Raw genomic sequence first — 23,193 nt, forward strand, 5'->3', positions numbered from 1 at the left:
TTGACTTACTGCATTAGCTAAGACTTCCAGTATGATGTTAACAAGCAACGGTAAGAGAAAACATCTTTGACTTGCTTCTGATCTTATTGAGAAAGTTTCAAGTTTCTTATCATTACTTATGATGTTAGCTGTAGGTTTCCTGTATTCTTTATTAAGTTGAAGAAGGTTTCCTCTTTGCCTAGTTTACTGAGAGTTTTTATCATGAATGTGTACTGGTTTTGTAATTTTTGTCAAGTGATTTTTCTACATCTATTTGCATGCTCATGTGATTTTCCTTTTTCTAATCTGTTCATGTGATGGACTTCATTAACTGATTTTCCAAATGTTGTACCAGCCTTGGGGTGCCTGGGTGGCTCAGTGGGTTGGAATCTCTGCCTTCGGCTCAGGTCATGATCTCAGGGTCCTGGGAACGAGCCCCGCATTGGGCTCTCTGCTCCACGGGGAGCCTTCTTCCTCCTCTCTCTGCCTGCCTGACTACTTGTGATCTCTCTGTCAAATAAATAAATAAGATCTTTAAAAAAAAAAAAAAATGTTGTACCAGCCTTGCATATCTGAAATAAATCTCACTGGTCATGATATACAATTATTTTTATACATTGTAGGATTTGATTTTCTAATAGTTTGTTAAGGATTTTTGCATCTATGTTCATGAGAGATACTGGTCTGTAGTTTTATCTTCTAATGTCTTTGTCTGATTTGGTAATGGTGATCTCTTGGATTAGTTAGGAAGTATCCCTCAGTTTCTTTTTCTGAAAGAATTCATAGAGAATTGGTATGATTATTTCCTTAAATATTTGAAAGAATTCACTATCTGAGCATGGTGCTTTTGGTTTTGGAAGGTTATTAATTATTGATTCAATGACTTCAATAGATATATACCTATTCAGATCAGCTATTTCTTCTTGTGTGAGCTTTTAGCAGACTGTATCTTCCAGAGAATTGCCAAATTTCTTGTATGTAACCAAACTTGTGGGCATAGAGTTATTTACAGTATTCCTTAATTACCCTTTTAATATGGACTATTGATGTCCCCTCTTTCAATCCTATTATTAATTTGTGCCCATGTTGTTTTTATTACATAACCTGGCTACAAACTTACTGATATTATTGATCTTTTCAAGAAATTAGCTTTTTGTTTTGTTGACTTTTCTATTGACTTTATGTTTTCACTTTCACTGATTTCCACCCTAATTTGTATTATGTCTTTTCTTCTGCTTATTTTGGATTCAATTTGCTCTTTTTTTTTCTAATGCCCTAAAGTAGAAGTTTAGAGGATTGATTTTAGATCTTTTTTCTTTCCTAGCATATATTCAATACTATAAATTTCCATCGAAGCACTGCTTTTGCAACCTACAAATTTCAGTAAGTTTTATTTTCATTTTCATTTAGTTCAAAATATGTTTTAATTTCTCTTGAGATTTCTTCTTTGATCCATGTGCCATTTAGAAGTATTTCGTTTCATCTTTTCCAAAGAAGACATCTAGATGGCCAATAGATATATGAAAAGATGCTCAACATCACTCATTATCAGGGAAATGCAAACCAAAACTATAATGATATATCACCTCCACCATCAAATTTGCTAAAATTAACACAGGAAACGACAGGTGCTGGCAAGGATGCAGAGAAGAGGAATCTTCTTACACTGCTGGTTGGAATGCAAATTGGTGAAGCTACTCTAAAAAACAGTAAGGAGGTTTCTCAAAAAGTTGAAAATAGAAGTACACTATGATACAGCTATCTTTCTATTACTGATTTCTAGTTTAATTCCACTGTGGTCTCAGAACAGACACTGGATGATTTCTCTTCTTCTAAATTTATTAAGGTATGATTTACTCAAGAATGTAGTGTACCTGTTCAATCTCCCATGTAAGCTTCAAAAGAATGTGTATTCTGCTGTTATTCAATCAAATAGTCTGTAGATGTTCACTGTATCTAATTGATTAATGGTATTATTAAGTTCATCTATGTCCTTACTGATTTTCTGCCTGCTGGGTCTGTTCATTTCTGATGAGGGGTGTTGAAGTCTCCAGCTGTAACAGAGTATTCATCTATTTCTCCTCGCAATTCTATCAGTTTTTGCAGCTCCATCAGTATTTTGACATTATGTTGTTGGGCACATACATCTTAGGGATTGTTATGTCTTCTTGGAGATCTAACCCCTTTATCATTATGTAATCCTCCTTTTTATCCCCAATAAGTTTCCTTGCTTTGAAGACTGCTCTAATATTAATATGCTTTTTTTAATTAGGATTAGCATAGAATATCTTACTCCATCCACTTATTATCAATCTATATATTTAAAATCTTAATATTTAAAATGGGTTTCTTGTAGACAACATACATTTGGGTCTTGTTTCTAAATCCACTTTGACAATCTCTGTCCTTTAATTGGCTTCTTTAGACCACTAACCATCAAAGAACTTATTTAAATACCTGGATTAATGGCAATCATATTTGTTAGTTTCCTATTTGGTACCCTTATTATTGTTCCTATTTTTGTCTTCCACCATTTTTTCTGTGGTTTTGATATTTTATACAATTCTATTCTCTCTCATTTCTAGTATGTCAATTATACTTTTTAAAAAAGATTTTATTTATTTATTTGACACAGAGAGAGAGATCACAAGTAGGCAGAGCAGCAGCAGGCAGAGAGAGAGGGGGAAGCAGGTTCCCTGCTGAGCAGAAAGCCCAATGTGGGGCTCAATCCCAGGACCCTGAGATCATGACCCAGGCCGAAGGCAGAGGCTTAACCAAAAGCACAGGCACCCCCAGTTATACTTCTTTTTTAACTTTTTTTTTGTAGGTTTCCTGGAGTTCACAATATGTGTTTAAAACTAATGAAAGCCTCTTTTCAAAGAACCCTATAGCACTTCACAGGTAGTATGAGTACCTTACAATACAAAAATAATCCTAATACCTCCATTCTATCCTGTATATCATTAATGTCTTTCATTTCACTTATATATAAGCAACATAAACTTATATATGTATGTATACAAATGTACACACCCAAGATACATGACCATACATAACTGAATATTGTTGCTATTATTTTCAATAAACTATTACATGTTAGATCAAGAATGAGAAAAATAAGTTTTTATTTTATCTTCACATTCTTTCCCTAATGCTCTTTCGTTCTTTATGTACATCTGAGTTTCTGAACTTTTTCATTTTCCTACTCAATCCACTGGCTACAAGTTTCTTCAATTTTTGTTTGTTTAAGAAATGCTTTATTTCACTTTTGAAGGATAATTTTACAGGGTATAGAATTCTAGGATTGTGGGGTTTTTTTCTCTCAACATCTAAATATTTCATTCCATTTCCTTCTTGCCTACTTACTTTTGAGAAGTCAGATATAATTCCTATATTTGATCTTCTATAGGTAAGGTGCTTTTTTATTCAGGCTTCTTTTCTTTTTTTTCCTTTGGTTATCTGTAGTTTGGAATTGATATGCCTATGTGTAGTTTTTTGGCCATTTATTCTGCTTGGTGTTCTCTGAGCTTCCTGGATCTGCTCTTTGCTGTCTGACATTAACTTAGGGAAATTTGCAGTCATTATCATTTCAAAAATCTTTTCTGTTCCTTTCTCTCTTTCCTTCCCTTCAGGTATTCCCATTATACATATGCTATATCTTTTTTAGTTACCCCACAGTTCTTGGTTATTCTGTTCCATTTTTTTTTCAGTCCTTATTCTCTACTTTTCAGTTTTGTAGACTTCAAGTGATATAGTCTCAGCTTCAGAGATTCTTTGCTTAATTGTGTCCAATCTCTTATTAAGCTCATCAAAGTCATTCTTCATTTCTGTTACACCATCTTTGCTCTCTAGAATGCTAGAATGCCTTTTGTTTCTGTCTTAGAATTTCCATCTTTGTGCTTACATTACCCATCTGTTCTTTCATGCTTTTTACTTTATCCATTAGAGCCCTTAGCATATTATACATAGTTGTTTTAAATTCCTAGTCTGATCATTCTAACACCTCTACTGTGTCTGGGTCTGATGCTTGTTCCATGTCTTCCAGTTGTGTATTTTTGCCTTTTGCTATCCGTTGTTACTTTTTCTTCATTGCTAGGCAGGATATGCCAGGATGTACCAGGTAAAAGAAACTGATTAAATAGGCCTCTAATAATAAGCTGTCAGAAAAGAGGAAGCATTTTATACCCTATGGTTAGGGTATAACTCAGTCTTCTACTGAGTCTGTGCCTCTCTGGCTATGTACTTCACATGTGCTACTCAGCTGACTAGCCCACAGCCCACTCAGAGTGAGTAGGAGTTATGAATTTCCCTTCCCCCAGATTAATCAGGTTAAGGGTAAACAGTTTCTCCTGAGAGCAGACTTTATTAAGGACAGAATGCTTTGGCATATATCAAAATGGTTCCCTTTCCCCTCCCCCCACTGGAGCATGAGATTTTTCTCCAATATTTATTGTGAGAACCTGGTAGAGGTCTGGGAAGTAAAAGTCACAATAGCATGGAGTCCTCTCAATAACTGGCTCCTCCTGGAGTTTTTAACTGTCAGATTGTCCACACTGAGCATCCAGAATTTGTCAGTTACAGTTCAGGTTTTCCTGTACACAGCACTGCTTCCCAAAGAGGTTTTCACTCTGATAAATTGTGATTCTCTGTATTCACTTGTCTGTCTCTCCAATTTTAGGGGGAGCCATTAGCTCTGTCACCTCATTTCTCTTAAGGATCTAAGAAGAGATGTTGATTTTTCAATTTATTCAAATTTTAACTCTTTGTTAGGATGGAGTCACAATTTCCAAATTTCTTATAGGCCAGACTGGAAACTGGAAATCTTAACTTTTGAATTTGCTAAAGAACTAATTCATTGTTCTCCAAACTGGCTAATTAACTGCAAAAAGCAAGCATTTATCCTGCTTGTTGTTTATGAACTATACTTCATGGTAGCCAAACAGTTGATATAAGAAAAGTTTTTACTGAAAAATTAAAGCTAACAATCGCATTAGGAATGATAGAAGTAAAATACTGCCATTTTATAACCCCTACTAAATAATGGATCTAAGCAGCAAACATCAATTGTTTCTAAACCTATTTGGTGAATGACTGAAGGGAAACTTTTTCAATAGGTTAATCAGGCTGGCAGCACTGGAACCTTTAGTGAAGTACCCAGTTTCTTCCACAAATAAATAGCATTTTTAAAACATCAGGAGAGGTACCTACAGATTAAAAGAAAATTACTCAAAAACAATGTATGAGCCATGTTTGGGTCATGATTCAAATGAACCAACTGTAAAAAACATTTAAACAACAATCCTTTGAGCACAGTCAGGATATTTAATAACCCAAAGGAATTACTGTTATTTTTAGGTGGGTTAATGATAATATGGTTAAGTTTTTTTTTTTTTTAAAGAGTATTTATTTTAGTAATACATACTAAAATATTTATGGACAAAATGATACCTGCAATTTTCTTTAAAATGATCCAGTGTATTAGAAAAAGTACGTGAATATAGATAAAAAAAAAAAAAAAAGAAACCTTGACTATGTGAGTGGATCAGTCAATAGAAGTCTATTTTACTATTCTCTCTTCTTTTGTACATTCAAAATTTTTATAATAAAAAAACACTGTAAGAAGTTATCCAGAAGGGACAAACTCGGGAAGAAAATTTTAAAATTATCCTAACTTACTTTGTCTATATTTTCTTTTTTATTATGCAGAGTAAAAATAAAAATAATAAAACCTAGAAGAGCTATTTCAGTAAGTAAAAAATAAAAATTCCAAGTGATAAGAAAGCACTGCATCAGTTTAATTGGCAGTATTCTTTTTCTTTCAGAGAACATAAAGTAACAGTATAATCAATTATGTTTATATGCAATAAGAATAAAATATTACTTATTAGAGACACCAAAACCTATTTCTCATCATAAAATGATGAACAAACAATTTTTAAAGTCAAACAAGGTAAAAGATTTCTGTGAATTTGAAAATCACATTAACAAAAGAATTCCAAAGGAGAAAGACTAACCTTGATCATCTCTGCCTCTATCTGCTGATGAACACCTACAAAACTTTTCTTCACCTGCTGTTTGTCTTTGATCATCATGGTGAGCCTGTGTAGGGGTCCAGAATTTAGGTCCTCTGCATGTGTCTTCATTATTCTACTAAGCTGTTCTGTCTGCTGAATCATAAGTAGCCAAGACTTTTGAAAAAAATAAAGAAATAAAATTAGCACCTGTATTAAAGATTTCCATTTTATTGTGCTGTAAGTATTCAGGATATTTAGTTTTACACAAATTATTACATTAATATAAAATTCCAGGTTTCTGGCAATTGTGCAATAGCTATGAATGCTTCATATTTAACATCTTCAACTTCAAGTACAAATACTTCAAAATTTAGTAATCAGAGACTATGTAATATTTTATGAAAGGAATTGGGCTCTTTGAGAGTCCACACTTGCAGTCATCATTTTACCACTTCTTGTCTATTTGTCAACACATGATATATGCTTCTGCCACACCATGCTACTGCCTCAGTAAGGTCACCATTCCCTAACAGTCAAATGCAGCAGGAACTTAATCACCTTTATTCTTAGCATTTGATCCGATCCTGCTGACTCACTTCTTCCTGAAACTCTTCTTTTTCAGTTTGCATGGCTTCTCATATTCCCACATACCAACTTGTCTTCTCCTCTTCCTAAAAATCCCTTCTCAATCTTTGTACCTGCTTCTCTTTTGCTGCTTATGTCTTAAATACTGGTGATCCCTGTATTTCTATCTATTCTCTTTTCTTAGTAAATAGCATTAGCTCTCAAAGGTTTTTCCAGCACAACATATTTCATTAAAGCAGACACATGTAATGTCGGGTATGGGACAGGCAGGCATATGGATATTGCTAGAAGAACAAGTCATTTGTTATTAGATATTCTAGTTTCCAGATACTAAAATAAGTAACTGAGGAATACCTTCACTATAGGTCTTCAAAATTCTATTCAGAAACAATTCGAGATTTACCATGGTCAGGTAAGATCCATGTTAAAGATTAAAAATTAGACAAGATATGACGTCAGACATTTACTGAAGATAGGAATAATTTTTTCTGCTATTACTTTTGCTCCATGAATGAACAGAATTATTCTTCATTGTTAATGTTCCAAAAGGACCCTAAATTAAAATTGAATAAGCAGATGCAACTAGAGGGTATTATGTAGAGCGAAATAAATCAATCAGAGAAAGACAATTATCATATGATCTCTCTGATATGAGGAATTTGAGAGGCAGGGCTGGGGGCCATGAGGGGTAGGGAAGGAAAAAATGAGCATTTATTTATTTATTTATTTATATTTATATTTATTTATATTTTTTGTAATAAAAAATGAAATGGGATGGGAAGGGAGACAAACCATAAGAGACTCTTAATCTCAGGAAACAAACTGAGGGTTGCTGTAGGGAAGAGGGGTAGGGATAGGGTGGCTGGGTTATGGACATTGGGGAGGGTATGTGCTATGGTGAGTGCTGTGAAATGTGTAAGCCTGATGATTCAGAAACCTGTACCCCAGGACAAATAATACATTATATATTAATTTTAAAAATCTGAATAAGCACCCAAATCAAAATAATAGCCTAAAAGAAGCAAATTCTTAATCACAGTCAGAACTCACTAGGGTCTAACTTGATAATCTGTTTTTGATACACTTCAACATACCTTTTTTTAAAAGTTAACCTTTGAGGACATTTGTTTAGGGACAAGGGCCACTGTAGTTGTGAAATGCTATTATAAACATGGAAAAAAATGTGGCTTATGAATCATCATACTTACTTTGAAATTCAAAAATCTAATAATATGCTCTACATAGCACAAAGCAACTTAAAATTGATGTACCTGTGCCATTAAAATATAAAATTTAGAGCCACCTGGATGGCTCAGTCATTAAGTGTCTGCCTTTGGCTCCAGTTATGATCACGGGATCCTGGGATCCAGCCCACAGCCAGGCTCCCTGATCAGCTGGGAGCCTGCTTCTCCCTCCCTCTGTACCCCTCCACCCCATTTGTGTTCTCTCTTGCTCTCTTTCAAATAAATAAATAAAATCTTTAAATAATTAATTAATTAAATAAAAAATAAAATTTAACCAAGATGAAAACAAAACTATATAAACATGGATTAAAAACAAACTAAATGTCCTAATAACTCTTATACCTTTGTCTTTTTCATTGTATATTTATATTTAATATATATATATATATATCCCACTAAAAAACACAACATTGGGAAAACATTCTACAGCATGTACAGAATGTTAAGGCTACCAAAAAAAAAAAAAAAAAGAAAGAAAGAAAGAAAGAAAAGAAAAGAAAAGGGAGAAAAAGTGAGAGGAATCAGTGTTTCATTATCTATCTTCAAAAAATAAATATTCTCTAAGTTCTTTGTAGCAACAAATTTTTGAAATTCTGTGTTAGAGTCTTTGCAGCCTAGGAGAGAAGCCTTCTTGAAAGCCAACACTAAAGATGACACAATACGGCCTTGGCTTCCTCCTCCCAGAAGGGCACATCTCATCCTGCCTAAAAGCCCTGTTTTACTGTAGTCACTGTGGGAAGTCCAAGCCTTCCAAGGTATGTATCATGACCCTAATTACCAACCTTATATTGCCCTCAATATTTCCTAATCTGATCCAGGATACTCTCTCAAAGAATCCCATAACCTCAAAAAGTCCTGCTCTATTATTAGAAAACTACTTATACTTCTTATCAGGACTTTCCATTTATATTCTAGCTTTAACAAAAACCTGGCTTTATCCCAATCCCAAAATACTAATACTACTAATTCTCTTCCTAAAAAGGTCTCTGCTCCTCTTAAGTTCAGGTCACACTTCCCCAACGATCCATCAGCGAGTCTTTCTGATTCTCCCTCCAAAGTCTACCACAAATCCACCCACTTCTTTTCATCTCCATTGCCAACCATTTCGGAGGTTATCACTAACTCTGGCTTAAACTATTAGAACACCTCCAAACTGGTGTCCTCTCTTCTACTCATGCTCCTCTCCAACCCACTGCCCTTAAAGTAGAAAAAGAAAATATAATTCTCTAACATAAAACCCTACATTGCCTTTCCTTTTCATTTAAAGAAAAATCCAAATTTCTTTCTAAGGCCTATTTGTCTCAGATCATCTATCCTCTGTCCATCCTTCAACTTCATAGTTTTGCCATTCTCTACCCAGCTAAATAAATTCCAGAACCTTTGTTCTTCCTTCAGTTTCCTGAACATTTACTCTTCCTGAAAGCTCATCTCCTCCTTCACACGGCAAGATCCCTTTCTTCCTTGAGGAAGCAGCAAAATCTCAGGCAGATCTAATCCTTGCTATTCTCTCTCAGCACTTAAAACAACTATTAAACTGTATGTATAATTGTTGGTTTTTTTCTGTCTCCCCAACTAGAATGGAAGCTCCATTAGGACAGCACCATGTCTCTTTCTGCACTAATTTAGGTATTTACTGTGATGCCTTAAACAATAGCTACTCAAGGGGCACCTGGGTGGCTCAGTGGGTTAAGCCTCTGCCTTCAGCTCGGGTCATGATCTCAGGGTACTGGGATCGAGCCCCGCGTCGGGCTCTCTGCTCAGCAGGGAGGCTATTTCCCTTCTCTTTGCTTGCTTCTCTGCCTACTTGTGATCTCTCTCTGTCAAATAAATAAATAAAATCTTAAAAAAAAAAATAGCTACTCAATATTCCTTGAAAGAAGAAAGGAAGGGAGGGAGGGAGGCATAAATGTAAAATAAAACCATGAATTAAATATATGCCATATGCCATTAAAAGACTTTTCATTGTTTAAAACTAGAATTAGATAGTGTGGTAGTAACACCAATTATGACAGGGAAGGAAAAATTAACAGGCCTATCTTCAACTGACAAAACAAGAGAGGGATAAGAGTAGACATAATGCAATATGAAACACTGCCTAAAAGGAATGTTTGAGTGGGCAAAAAAAGTGGGTGATATACAACTTGAATTAGATAGGTGGCTAGAATATTTGTTATAAATAAGAGAGTAAAACATTAACAGCTGCTTGACAAACACAAAAGTAAAGATGTACTTCAACATTGCAATAAAACTAGTAGAGCACTTTGCAGATATGGCTCTTTGGTTATGGCACAGGAATGGTCAGTGCATAGATAAATTAAATTACCTGTTGATCAGAAAAATTGGGGGAAGATTATTCTTTGTAGCCTAATAAAATACTGTAGAACAGTAGCAGGCATTCTAAGTGCTTTATTATATGAAATCCAGCTTAAGGATAATAATTCTGTTAATAATGTTCCCCATAAGGAGATATCACCAGTAGTCAGTCACTGGTCCAGATAAGAATTATTTAAAAATGAAAATATCTAAAGTTTAACTTTGGAAAAAATTAATCATAGGCAAAGAACAAATAACACAACATGAAAACAAAACCACTGTGGTTAAGTTTATAAAACAGAATATAAATACCATAACTACTAAGAGATGAGCTACAAAATGTGAATGCAGTAATAACATAACTATAAAAAGTAGACAAAAATCCTAAAGGATACTATCAAGAATCAGAAATGAGAATTTGGCAAGAAAAGTGTAATTGTGTCCACTTCCTAACTTTCCAAATAGAAGAGTCAACAGACAGCTTTATTTCTAAAGTTTGTAAACAAAGAAATACAGACAAGCTTAAAAATTCTTAAGTTTCAGAAGTTAAAGAGTTAAGTAAGTGAACGTTTAGGAAAAAATATGATATAGACCTTCTAAATTACCAAAAGTAATTTTTGAGGAACCTTAACATTGAACATTGTCCATTAAAAAAAGGGAAAACAAAAGAAACAAAAAATTACTCACAATTAAAAATAAGTTGCAAAATAAAAATTATATTGAACACATCTGTTAAACATCATCTGTTAAACATGTGTGAAAAGGAAAACATTGTCAAATCAGAGGGGGAAACTTCACGATAGGCAATAAATAAGTAACACCAGTAAAATAAAATAACACAACAAAAAGACAAGTAAAAATCCCCCAGAAAAATATGAACAATAAGATTCAGTAGTCATTCTTGGGGCGTCTGGGTGGATCAGTGGGTTAAAGCCTCTGCCTTCAGCTCAGGTCATGATCTCCTAGTATCGAGCCCCACATTGGGCTCTCTGCTCAGCGGGGAGCCTGCTTCCTCCTCTCTCTCTGCCTGCCTCTCTGACTACTTGTGATCTCTGTCTGTCAAATAAATAAATAAAAATCTTTAAAAAAAAAAAAAAGATTCAGTAGTCATTCTGTTCAAATGATTTAAAATTGAATTCTATTTGAATTTTGAATTGAATTTGAAAATTAAAAACAAATTAGGGCACATTATGATATAAAAGAATATCAATCACAATGAATATATATGCCATGAACCTTTCCATTCTAGAAAATAGTACATCAAAACACACAAAGCAAAACAGTGGAAAATGAAATGAGAAATCAAAAGTAATGGGGCTAATTAAAAATATTTATCTCTACCTGCAGCAAATAAATTAAAAAAATAAATAATACAGAGTATCTGAATAAATAATTTAATAATTTAATAATTACTTATATGTCTGATTTGTGGTTATATTTAAAAATCTATACACTATCAGTAGAGCAGACACCTATTTTTAAAGAATCTATGTATTTTTTTAAGAATTACATAATATTGGGCTATAAAAAATTTTATAAACTTCAAAAATAGAAAATAGTTCATACTAACTATACTCTTTCGCTAGCCCCTTACATGGAAAAAATTAGGGAAAAATATCACTGACAGAATATTTTAAGGAAAAAAATTAAATCATTCCTAAAAATAGCATAGGCCAAGAAGTAAAGTTTTTAAAACTAATATAAGGCCTAGGAAATAACAGCAAGTAAAATACTATCAAAATCTCGGATATACAGCTCAATTTGCTGAAAGATTCAGTCTTTACACTTCCATTTCTAAGTAAGAAAAAATAAAGTTATTAAATATTCAATTTTAGAAGATGGGAAAGGAAGAACAATGTAAAATCTAATGAAAATACAAAGAGGGAATTGAAAAGAAAAAAACAAAAAGTATTAATTAGTCAAAAATAAAATCAGAGAAAAATAATGTTAGTAACATCATTAGGAGAGCTGACAATAACGGAAAAAAGGAAGTATCTAAAATTAAGTCTAGGAAATGAGAAACAACCAAAGATTAAGACAAAACTACAAAATCTTTGAGAAAAAAATGTTTTTCTCCTATTAATCTGTCTTTTGTTAATTTATTTTTTTATTTTTTTAATTTATTTTTTAAATATTTATTTGTTTAATTGAGATATAGTTATATGATAGTAGTTTCAGATATAAAACATAGTGATTTAACTTTCTATACATTAAGACATGATCCCCACAAGTATCGTTTCTATCTGTCACCATACAAGGTTATCAATTACATTATTGACTATATTACCTATGCTATATTTTAAATCACCATGACTTATATTATTATTTTTTTAAGATTTCATTTATTTATTTGACAGAGAGACAGATAGTGAAGAGGTTAACACAAGCAAGGGGAGTGGGAGAGGGAGAAGCAGGCTTCCCAATGAGCAGGGAGCCGGATGCGGGGCTCTATCCCAGGACACTGGGATCATGACCTGAGCCAAAGGCGAATGCTTAACGACAGAACTACTCAGGTGACCCAACTATTTTATTTTATAACTGGAAGTCTGTACCTCTTACTTTCCTTCGCCTATTTTGCCCATTCTCCCTACCCCAATCTTTAAAACATATTTCTCCAAATCAAATCCTATCTATCGAAACAAAGAAATGAAGAAAAGAAATAAAACAACCTACCTGGTGCGAGTTCTATTTCCCTAACTGAATCCTCACATTAACAGAGAGCAAATTCAAAGACACCAATAACTATGAACTCCATGATTATCATGAACCAATTATTTTAAAAAATCAGTAATAAAGTACAAAGCTCAAAATGTTTTGCTATAATTCCAAATATATGAATTAGATACCTTTGATACTACCTAAAATGTTTCAAAGAAATGAGAAAAAAAAAGTTCCTACAATCACCATAACACAGACATCAGAAAGTGGCAAAGATACTACAAAAATAAATTCTCTTATAAATGTCAATGCAAAATTTTAAACAAAATATTAATAGGACAAAAGAACTATTATGGACAAAAATCCTATTTAATGGACAAAAGCCCATTAAAAGAAAAATACCTCATAGCCAGTTTCGGGACATTTCAAAAATGCATACCTAATAGTCATATGTAGAAGTATTCCCATAAAAGTCAAAGACAAATAAGGCCACTTAATGTCAACAATGTTATTAATACTGTTTCCAAAATGCCTCTAAAAGAGAGAATATGAGTAAAAATATTTTAAAGAGAGATGTTTACCCATTTTAATTAAAAAAAACACAAATTAAGCCATTTGGAATTGTTATTTTTCATGTATCAGGTTGACAAAATTAAACAAAACAGTATATTCTATAGCTAAGAGTTTGGGAAACAGGTTCACTAACACATTGTTAATGGAGTGGAAAGTAAATTACTGAAATATTAAGTGGGCAAAACTTCATACCCAGAAAATCTACTTCTTGGAATTTATACCACACAAAAGATTTGCACAGGTATATGGATTATATTTTCAAGGACATTTATCACAGTTTTAATAGCAAAAAGAGTCCGTCAATAAGAAATCAAAGAAATGAATTATAATGAAATGCAGCCATTAAAAATTAAGATAACTTCATGTGAAATGTGAAAAGCCCAAGGTATATAATGAGGCTAAAAAGTCAAATTTTGCAAAATAGTTTACAGAGTGCAATGCTATTTCTATAAGATGAACAAACATCTCGTGGGTGTATTCATAAAAAATATACAGAGAATAAAAATAAAGGAAGCTATCTGCAAAATGTAGAAAAGATAACAAACGATATTTTTGTCTTCAAACCTGAATTGCCTTGTAAAAATTGAAATATTAGAACTAATCAAAACCAAAAAGATTCATGTTTCATTTCAAATTCCATCCACAAGCTGTTCAAAATACATACACTGTGACCTAACACTACAATAGCACTTCCAAATATAGAGCCTACTAAAATATGAAACACCAGCCTTGAATGTATCACTCCAAATTTAGTACAGATGCTTCCATGAAATTAAATCGCAGCTCTCATGCATAACAGGAAACATTCATCACACTAGAAGCCAAAATAATATCTAAAGTAAAATAATATAGGGGCTCCTTTCTGGCTGGCTCAGAGGAGCACGTGACTCTTGGATTTCAGGGTCGTGCGTTCAAGCCTCATGTGGGGTACAGAAATTATTTAAATTAAAAACTTTAAAAAAAAGTAAAATAATATAGTACAAGATTAGTTACTTTGTTAATCATTACTTGATAGTGTGAGAAAATATAAAACAACAGCCAGTTAAAGATAATAGAAAATACTAGCAGCTTTTCCATAAAGAAAGTAAAAACTTGATAGTTTAACTTACTTTGGGGAAATAAAGTCTAAGTTAATTTTTTTTTAAGATTTTATTTATTCATTTGGCAGACAGAGATCACAAGTAGGCAGAGAGACAGGCAGAGAGAGGAAGGGAAGCAGGCTCCCTGCTGAGCAGAGAGCCGGACATGGGGCTCCATCCCAGGACCCTGAGATCATGACCTGAGCCGAAGTCAATGGCTTTAACCCACTGAGCCACCCAGGCGCCCCAAGTCCAAGTTAATTTTTTAAATTAAATGTTCGACTGTTTCCACAGAAAGAACTTTATTCCATTGAGGCATCCACAGTAGTAGACAGGTATGAAATTTGAAGTATAGATCCTACCAGTTATTAGTACTTGTATGTATATTTCAATAATGTATTTCTATGTATTAGTAATTTATAATTTACAAATTAACCATGCATATTAGCAGATACCCACCAATGAGCTGAAGGAAACCAGAAATCATTGTCCATGATTCCTTTAGGAATAGGAAGAATGTCAGAAAGAAGAGAGAAAAGAATAATTGAAGTAAGGCACTTCTTCCAGCCTTGACATAGCAACTGGAATCAAGTTCATCTTCCCACTAAAACAACTAGAAAACTGAGTATAATATATGAAACTGTTATCAGGTAACAGCACCACAGGCAGCACAGAACTGGAATCCCAAAAGAAGCAAAAGACCTGAAATTGCCTGTTTTCTGCCTGGAAGTCTTTCCTAAGGGACGTGCAAAGAGAAAATCGGAGTGTAAGTTCAGAACAAACATAAACTTAAATGTCAGAGTGAAAAGTTGGACTTTATGCTAATTACAATGTCCAATTAGAGAATTTTAAGCAGGGGAGTGACACAGCCATTACAGGTGGTAAATTAAAAGGCCGAAGAAAACACTCTGGGCCTCACACTGTCTGTATGTTTCTTTCTTTTCTTTTAATAATAATGCAAAGCCTCACCTGATCTGAATTATCTTGAATTCTAAATAAATAGTCTGATTTCATAAATGCTAATTATACCTTACCAGAAGAAAAAATAAAATGCCATTAGGAAAATATTTTAAAATAAAATCAGTCAAGGGGGTGTAACAGGAAACAAATTTATGCTTCTACCTGAAGGAGAAAAAAGATGGACAAAATATAAGAAATAACAGTTTCCAAGATACTGGATATCAGGCAATGAAGGACATGACATGATCACTGAAAGAAAGAAAACAAACAAGATGAGTCCTACAATTGCCCTGACTTACTGACTTGAGAGGCTGCAGCACAAGGAGGAGAAACCAAAGGGGATGTGAGCAGAATCCCTGAGCCGAGAAGGCAGAGCTGAGAGTGTGAGAACAGGCAGCTAGAGTTCATGGCACAGACTAGAGGAGGATGGAGACACAGTGAGAAACCTGGAGATTCGCAGTGACCCTTACTCTGATATTCAGCAGAGTGCCCATGAAGAAGCTACATGAACTGGAGGGGAAAAAAATGGCTGAAAAGATAACAGGGAACAACAGTTCCTGCTGTTTGTATATGATTAGGAATAGTGTCTGTTTCCACCAGCCACCCCAGAAAAACTCATAATTCATGGGGCACTAGGTAGAGCCCTGTTAGTGGGGAATCATTAGGCCCAGAGTTAACGCTGCTCTGACTCTACCTACCAAATCTTATAATCAAGATCCAAAGGATCAGGCTCTTTCCATGTAACTTAACTGCGCTCCCTAACAAAACTCAACGAAACATATATAAACTATCAAAAATGAAACTAAGAGAAAAAAAGAATGTAGAAATAAATAAATGGAACATCACTGAGCTGTAGAACACCTTTTAGACACCTAATATATGTGTGATTAGAAAACACCAAGGAGACAGAGGAGGGATAGGAAAAGTATTTGAAGAAATAATGCCTGAAAACTTTCAAAACTCAACGAAAACCAAAAAACCCACAGATTCAAGAAGCTCAATGAATCCAAGCACAAGAAGCATGGAAAGAAAACTACACTATCAGTACTATATTTGAAGCAAATAGCTTTGGAACACGCAAATACTTCATAATGATAGTGTAATAATTTTCACAAAATAAGATGATTAAATATACAAATCCTGTCAATTTTATAATTCATTTGATGAGTTCCTGGATATCTTATTTTTTCTTACAACATTTATAATTTCTTCCCCCATAAATCAAGCAGGAACACACTAGTCTCCTTCACTGCATAGTATATGCTGTGATATATAGAACAGCAGGTATATTTTCATCTGGTGGGAGTTTTTAAAGAACCAAAGAACTGAAGTAATTTGGTGACTCAACGGAGGGAATGGATCATCTGCATTAAGTCCTTCAATGTTGGGGGAATTTCAGCCTCTCTATTTAATTGGTCTTTCTAAAATGGAAGGGTTGAAACTTTTTTTTTTTTTTAAAGATTTTATTTATTTATTTGACAGAGAGAGATCACAAGTAGGCAGAGAGGCAGGCAGAGAGAGAGGAAGGGAAGCAGGCTCCCCGCTGAGCAGAGAGCCCGATGCGGGGCTCGATGCGGGGCTCGATCCCAGGACCCTGAGACCATGACCTGAGCCGAAGGCAGAGGCTTAACCACTGAGCCACCCAGGCACCCCTAAAATGGAAGGGTTGAAACTTTTAAGCCCTTGTTATTTCAAGTAGTACAAATTCTTAGATTATCAAACACGAATGCAATAACCAAAACAAATACTCAATAAAAATACTAGGTAACAAAAAAAAATTAAATAAATATTTTTAAAATAAAATAAAATCAAAATAATCAATTAATTGAAGTCAATAGTTGGGTTCCAAAGACTGGTACCATATATTCTGAGCCACATTAGCTCACTCATCACCCAGTCTCAGAAAATAGCCATTTCCAGAAATCACATGGCTACCAAAATATTACTATTGCTATTACAAAGAGTAAATCTAGATATCTAAACACAGATCAGACCCAGAAGGAAACTACATTACCTTTTCTTTCCTGCTACTTTTTCTTCCAGCTTTTCTGGATTCAATGTCCCTCATTTGCTTTTGCTCTTGGGCTTACAAAGCCCCAATTCTTGTTCTTCTAAGGAAGAACAATATCCAGAAAGGGAACAGGCCAGAGTTAGCTTTGCCCTTCTGAAGTATATCATATCACCTTGGCAATTTCTCCTACCAAAAGTTAGTTGCTGAGTTAAAAACCCCTGCAGTCTCCTCCAGCTCTCGCACCCTGCGATTTTTCACTACTTAGCTACTTCCCTCTATACTGTCATCCTCATAAGCAACTTGAGTTTTATATATCATGTCCACAGAAGATTACTTTGTTGACCCAGTTCTAGCAGATTTTTGTTAATGATGGGCTGACCGATTTGGGTGTTTTAAAGAAAATAATAAATTACCCTAAGGCTTCTGGAGATATTAACCTACTCCCCTCCAGCTTCAGTGTGATAAGCCTGTTTGTTCTCCACCATGTTGCATCCCATTCTTACTTCCATCAATGCTCTAAGGCAGTTGTTTCATTATTCTCTATTTCCTATATCCCCCAAATCTCCTTGATTGCCTCTTTCAGCTTAATATTTCTTTAAAAGCAGACTTCCCTTTTCTCCCCAAATCCAACCAATCCTTCCAGTTACTGCTCAATCGAATTTTTTTAACCCCCAATCCCCACATAAACCTCTGGGGAAAAAAGCTGAAACTCAGCATTTGCTCCCAGAAGTTACAAACCAGCCTATATACTTAGGATCCTCTCTTTTTCTAAAGCTCTGTCCAATAAATGATGTGTTCTTCTCTCACATACTGTGTAACACAGAACCAAGAGGAGGAGTTGATGGTCTCCATTGTTTCTCCCCACTGTCACCTCTATTGAGTCTAACCCTGCTTGTCTAGATGACCCTCTGCTCCTTCTCTTTAATATCTGCTTCCTCTACGTTCACAGGTTTTCTTTCACATACCCCTCATATCAACACTCTGAGGCAATATCTTCATCTTATAAATGGTGAGAGAGAAATTAAATAATCTGCCAAGGTCACATAAGCCTATCTCTTACTGTGCTACCTACGATGCTGGAGGATACAGAAGTATGGGATCCTAAAGACACCTGCATCAAAAGATTATTTTCATCTTTTCCTATACACCCAAAATACATGCATCTCAAGAATAACTATTAAGCTAAACTAATGAGAGTACTTTATAAACTGGTTACAAAATATACAGTAATCTTTAATTAATCCCTATTTAGTACTTTATCATTAAATTAGATTTTCCTGGGTACCTGGGTGGCTCAGTGAGTTAAGCCTCTGCCTTTGGCTCAGGTCATGGTCTCAGGGTCCTGGGATCGAGCCCTGCATCGGGCTCTCCGTTCAGCAGGGAGCCTGCTCCCCCCCCTCTCAGCTGCCTGCCTCTCTGCCTCCTTGTGATCTCTCTGTCAAATAAATAAATAAAATCTTTAAAAATAAATAAATAGATAGATAGATAAGATTTTCCTTGTGGAAAATCTATCTACTCCTTTAGGCTACCTACTTTGCAGCATGAGTAATATCTAAAGTGAGTAAGTCCTTCTAGGCCAGGATGAGTGAGTCATTCTTGATATGAAAGTAAAAATAAAAGTGGCCTCGCACTATATTTCAGTTTCTAACTAGAATAATGACCTAGACTTCAAACTTCCCTAAGCAGAACAATTAAGAAATAAATCAGCATCTTCTTCTTTCTAATCAAAACCAGCACCACACTGCATAATTAGAAATAGTACCACTATATGCTGGTGAAAGAACGAACGAACGAACGAACGAAAGAAAGAAACAGCACCAGTTTAAGAGAAATATACATATCATACACATTTCCCTATCCCCAAGGAAACAAAATTACTGATTTGAGACTTTTAAGTTTAGAACATCTTTCAGAATCCTGAGTTGTAAACTGAATATTAATATTGCATTATAAGTCCACAATAGCCAAACAATGGAAAGAACCTAGATGTCCATCAACAGATGAATGGATAAAGAAGATGTGGTATATATATACAATGGAATACTATGCAGCCATCAAAAGAAATGAAATCTTGCCATTTGCGACAATGTGGATGGAACTAGAGGGTATTATGCTGAGCGAAATAAGTCAATCGGAGAAAGAACTATCATATGATCTCCCTGATATGAGGAGATGCAATGTGGGGGGTTTGAGGGGTAGAAAAAGAATAAATGAAACAAGATGGGATCGGGAGGGAGACAAACCATAAGAGACTCTTAACCTCACAAACAAACTGAGGGTTGCTGGGGGGAAAGGGGTAGGGAGAAGGTGGTGGGGTTATGGACATTGGGGAGGGTATGTGCTATGGTGAGTGCTGTGAAGTATGTAAACCTGGTGATTCAAAGACCTGTACCCCTGGGGCTAATAATACATTATATGTTAATAAAAAAATATTACATTATAAAATACTGTTTCTACCTGAAATATATTTTTCAAAAGATTTTCCACATCCCTAAATGTGATTTTATGTTGTTGTTTTATGACCAAAAGTAATTCCTAGAAATAAATGCATCTCTTATTTCACAGTGAAAAAGGAATAATGATTTCATTTATAGAACTTTTATGCTCCCCTATCATTCCACCCCCTAAAAAAAAGGGACCATACACTGCACTGCATACACTACAGAAGATCACAAATTTCCAAAATAATTAAACATGAATCCTAAAATGCCTATTTCACTCTTAGGAAACCAATAGAGGTAAATGGTACAAGTTATTGGATGAATACCCAATATTAAAAAAAAAGTAAAGACTACACTCAAATTCTGGAAAATGAAAACTATATACAGGGAAAAAATTGTATCTTTTAGAAAAGCAAATCATGCTTCCACCTCTGAACTAGCAGATGTGTGGTGAGGTAAATCAGTATTCCATAAACAGGTAGTAATTTAAAGTTCTTAAAGTATTTATCCTGGACAGTGAGTCAAAGAACACACAACTACTGCAGCTATAATTACAGTAAAGCACTGAAAATAATCAACAAAACGACTCAAACCTGAAAAATACCTAAATAATAGTTGTTATAAATAGGTTTTCTCGGGGCGCCTAGGTGGTTCAGTGGGTTAAGCCTCTGCCTTCGGCTCGGGTCATGATCTCAGGGTCCTGGGATCAAGCCCCACATCGGGTTTCCTGCTCAGTGGGGAGCCTGCTCCCCCCACCCCTGCTGCCTGCCTCTCTGCCTACTTGTGATCTCTCTCTGCCAAATAAATAAATAAAATCTTTAAAAAAAAATAGGTTTTCTGTGTACAGACTGTATCTTCCAACTACTTGCTTTCTTTCCTGCTTGAATATTTTTTAAACACAACAACAAAATTCCAAGAAGAATGTATAGTTTCTGTGTCACACAATAATTCAACATAAATGGTTCTCTGAAACAACAGTTTTTATTCAGAGTTTGAATTCATAAGAATGCTTTTGGAATTTCTGAGTCTTTATGAGATACAGAAATCTAGAAAACAAGTCATTAAATTTCCCTAAAACTGAGGATTTCAAAGACTGAATTTCAAGTGCAAAGTACTACCTATTCAAAAGAGTCTGTCCTTGAGTTTCCTTCAAAGCTTCCTGGTTTACCCAGGCTAGTGGTTCCCAATTCTGCCTGCAATAAGAATCAGCTGGCAGCCTTTTTAAAATACCAAATCTTGAATCCCATGACCAGTGATCCTGACCCAATAGGTTCCTGAATGGAGTGCTGGCATCAGTATTTTAAAGGTCTAATGTACAAAACATTTGTGTCCTTAATAATCACTGTGTTATGCCAAATCACACTGAAAATCACAGAGCTTATTTAAAAAAAAAAAAGTGTTAGATTACAACAGTCAAAAAATTTATTAGGGACACATTTTTTTAAAAAGAAACTAAGAAAATCTTTGCAGGGTTTTACATAGATGAAGTGGTTAAGAACACATAAGTACTAAAAAAGACATGGCACTTTATCTCGAAAAGACCTGAGGTTTGTTTATCAAAAGTAGGTGTCAGAAGGGTTACAACTTCTGAGTTTTTGTAAAGTAGTAGAAAGAGTTATCTAAATTTGGACAGAAAGTTGTAAGACCACAGGATGGGTGTGGCTCATAACCCAACAGATGAACAAGAGGTAGCCAATAAATGATGAAAGTGTGTGCCTGTGTAAGTTTTATGCATTCCTAAGCAGCTCAATTCATCTAGGTAGTCTTTGGCATTCACCTAGCACTTCTTCCAGATTTGTGCATGAACAAATACAAAATGAGATATGTTCAAATTGTTCCCCAATATATCATTGCATTGGAACAAATTCATGTTTTTAAAGCAGGCTTTATAGCAGAATTGACTCCACAGTCAGACTTAAGAATTACTGTCTTAAAATGCATACAGTTGAAAATCTAGTTATACAGATTTCTAGTTACAATATATACTTATTATGTGACTACTAAATAATAAAGCTGGTTCATCAAAAAGCAGTTTCCATTACTTTTAATTCCCATGTAGTATATGGAATATAGCCAATATTCAGTCCACTTTGTGTTCAAAAGGTAAACCAATATTTCTCTTCAATAAGTTGTGCTGAGAATTATCTATATCACTACACTATTTCAGAAGAGCGCTGACTGTATTCTGACAGATGTAATTGTATATTTACTCATTTTTGTTCAGCTTTATTGAGATATTAATAACAAAACATATGCAAGTTTAAAGTGTACAACATAATGATTTGATACATGTATATATTGCAAAGTGATTATTACAGTAAAGTCAGTTAATACCTCCACCCCCTCACATGATTGTCCTTTTTATCTTGTGGTGATACACCTTTAAGATCTATTCCCTTAACAACTTTCAAGTATATAATACTGTACTGTTAAATATAGTCACATGCTGTACATTACATCCCCAGAGATTATTCATCTTATAGCTGGAAGTTTGTCCCTGCTGATCAACATCTCCTCATTTCTCTCCTGCCTCTTCTGACAACCACCATTCCAATCTCTATTTCTATGAGTTGACTTATTTATCATAATGCCCTCAAGTCCACCCTGTTGTCGCAAAAGGAAGGATTTTCTTTTCGTGACTGAATAATATTCCACTCTGTATATAAGCCACATTTTCTTTATCCATTCATCCATTGATGGATGTTTAGATTATTTTCATATCTTGACTATTATAAATAATACTGCAATGAACACAATAGTGCAAGTATCTCTTCACGATAATGATTTCATTTCCTTCAGATATATATCCAGAAGTGGGATTGCTAGATCATATGGTAGTTATATTTTTAATTTTTGGAGGAATCTCCATACTGTTTTTCAAAGTAGCTGTACCAATGTTCATTTTCAGCAACAGTATACAAGAACTCTCTCTTCTCCACAGCTTTGCCAACACTTGTTATCTTTTCTCTCTTTGATAATAGCCATTCTAATAGTTATGAGGTAACATCTCATTGTGGTTTTGACTTACATTCCCTTGATGATTAGTGATACTATTTTTTCATGCGTCTGTTGGCCATTTGTTATGTGTTCCTTGAAAAATTGTACTCAGATTCTCCACCATTTTCTTATTGGGGTTTTTTGTTTGTTTGTTTCTGTTTTTGTTTGCTATTGAGTTGTAGGAGTTCCCAATATTTTGAATATTAGCTCCTTATCAGATAGATATTTGGCAAATATTTTCTCCCATTCCTAAGATTATCTATTCATTTTGCTGAATGTTTCCTGCTGTGCAGAATCTTTTTATTTTTGCTTTTGCTGCCTGCATTTTTGGAGAGAGGT

At 34.5% G+C, this 23,193-nt stretch overlaps 1 protein-coding gene across 4 annotated transcripts in view; it reads right to left on the reverse strand.

Annotated features, from left to right (window-relative positions):
* The window catches only part of FER (FER tyrosine kinase), a 465,098-nt gene that overhangs the window by 386,466 nt on the left and 55,439 nt on the right, over positions 1-23,193 (reverse strand). For all 4 annotated transcript variants that reach the window (XM_032845246.1, XM_032845225.1, XM_032845234.1 and 1 more), the window contains exon 4: positions 5,994-6,167. In XM_032845246.1, the coding sequence (XP_032701137.1) occupies positions 5,994-6,167 (174 nt within the window). The remainder of the gene's footprint in view (positions 1-5,993; positions 6,168-23,193) is intronic.

The sequence above is a fragment of the Lontra canadensis genome, unplaced genomic scaffold, assembly GCF_010015895.1.
Source record: "Lontra canadensis isolate GAN:19392208 unplaced genomic scaffold, GSC_riverotter_1.0 scaffold4, whole genome shotgun sequence".
NCBI lineage: Eukaryota > Metazoa > Chordata > Mammalia > Carnivora > Mustelidae > Lontra > Lontra canadensis.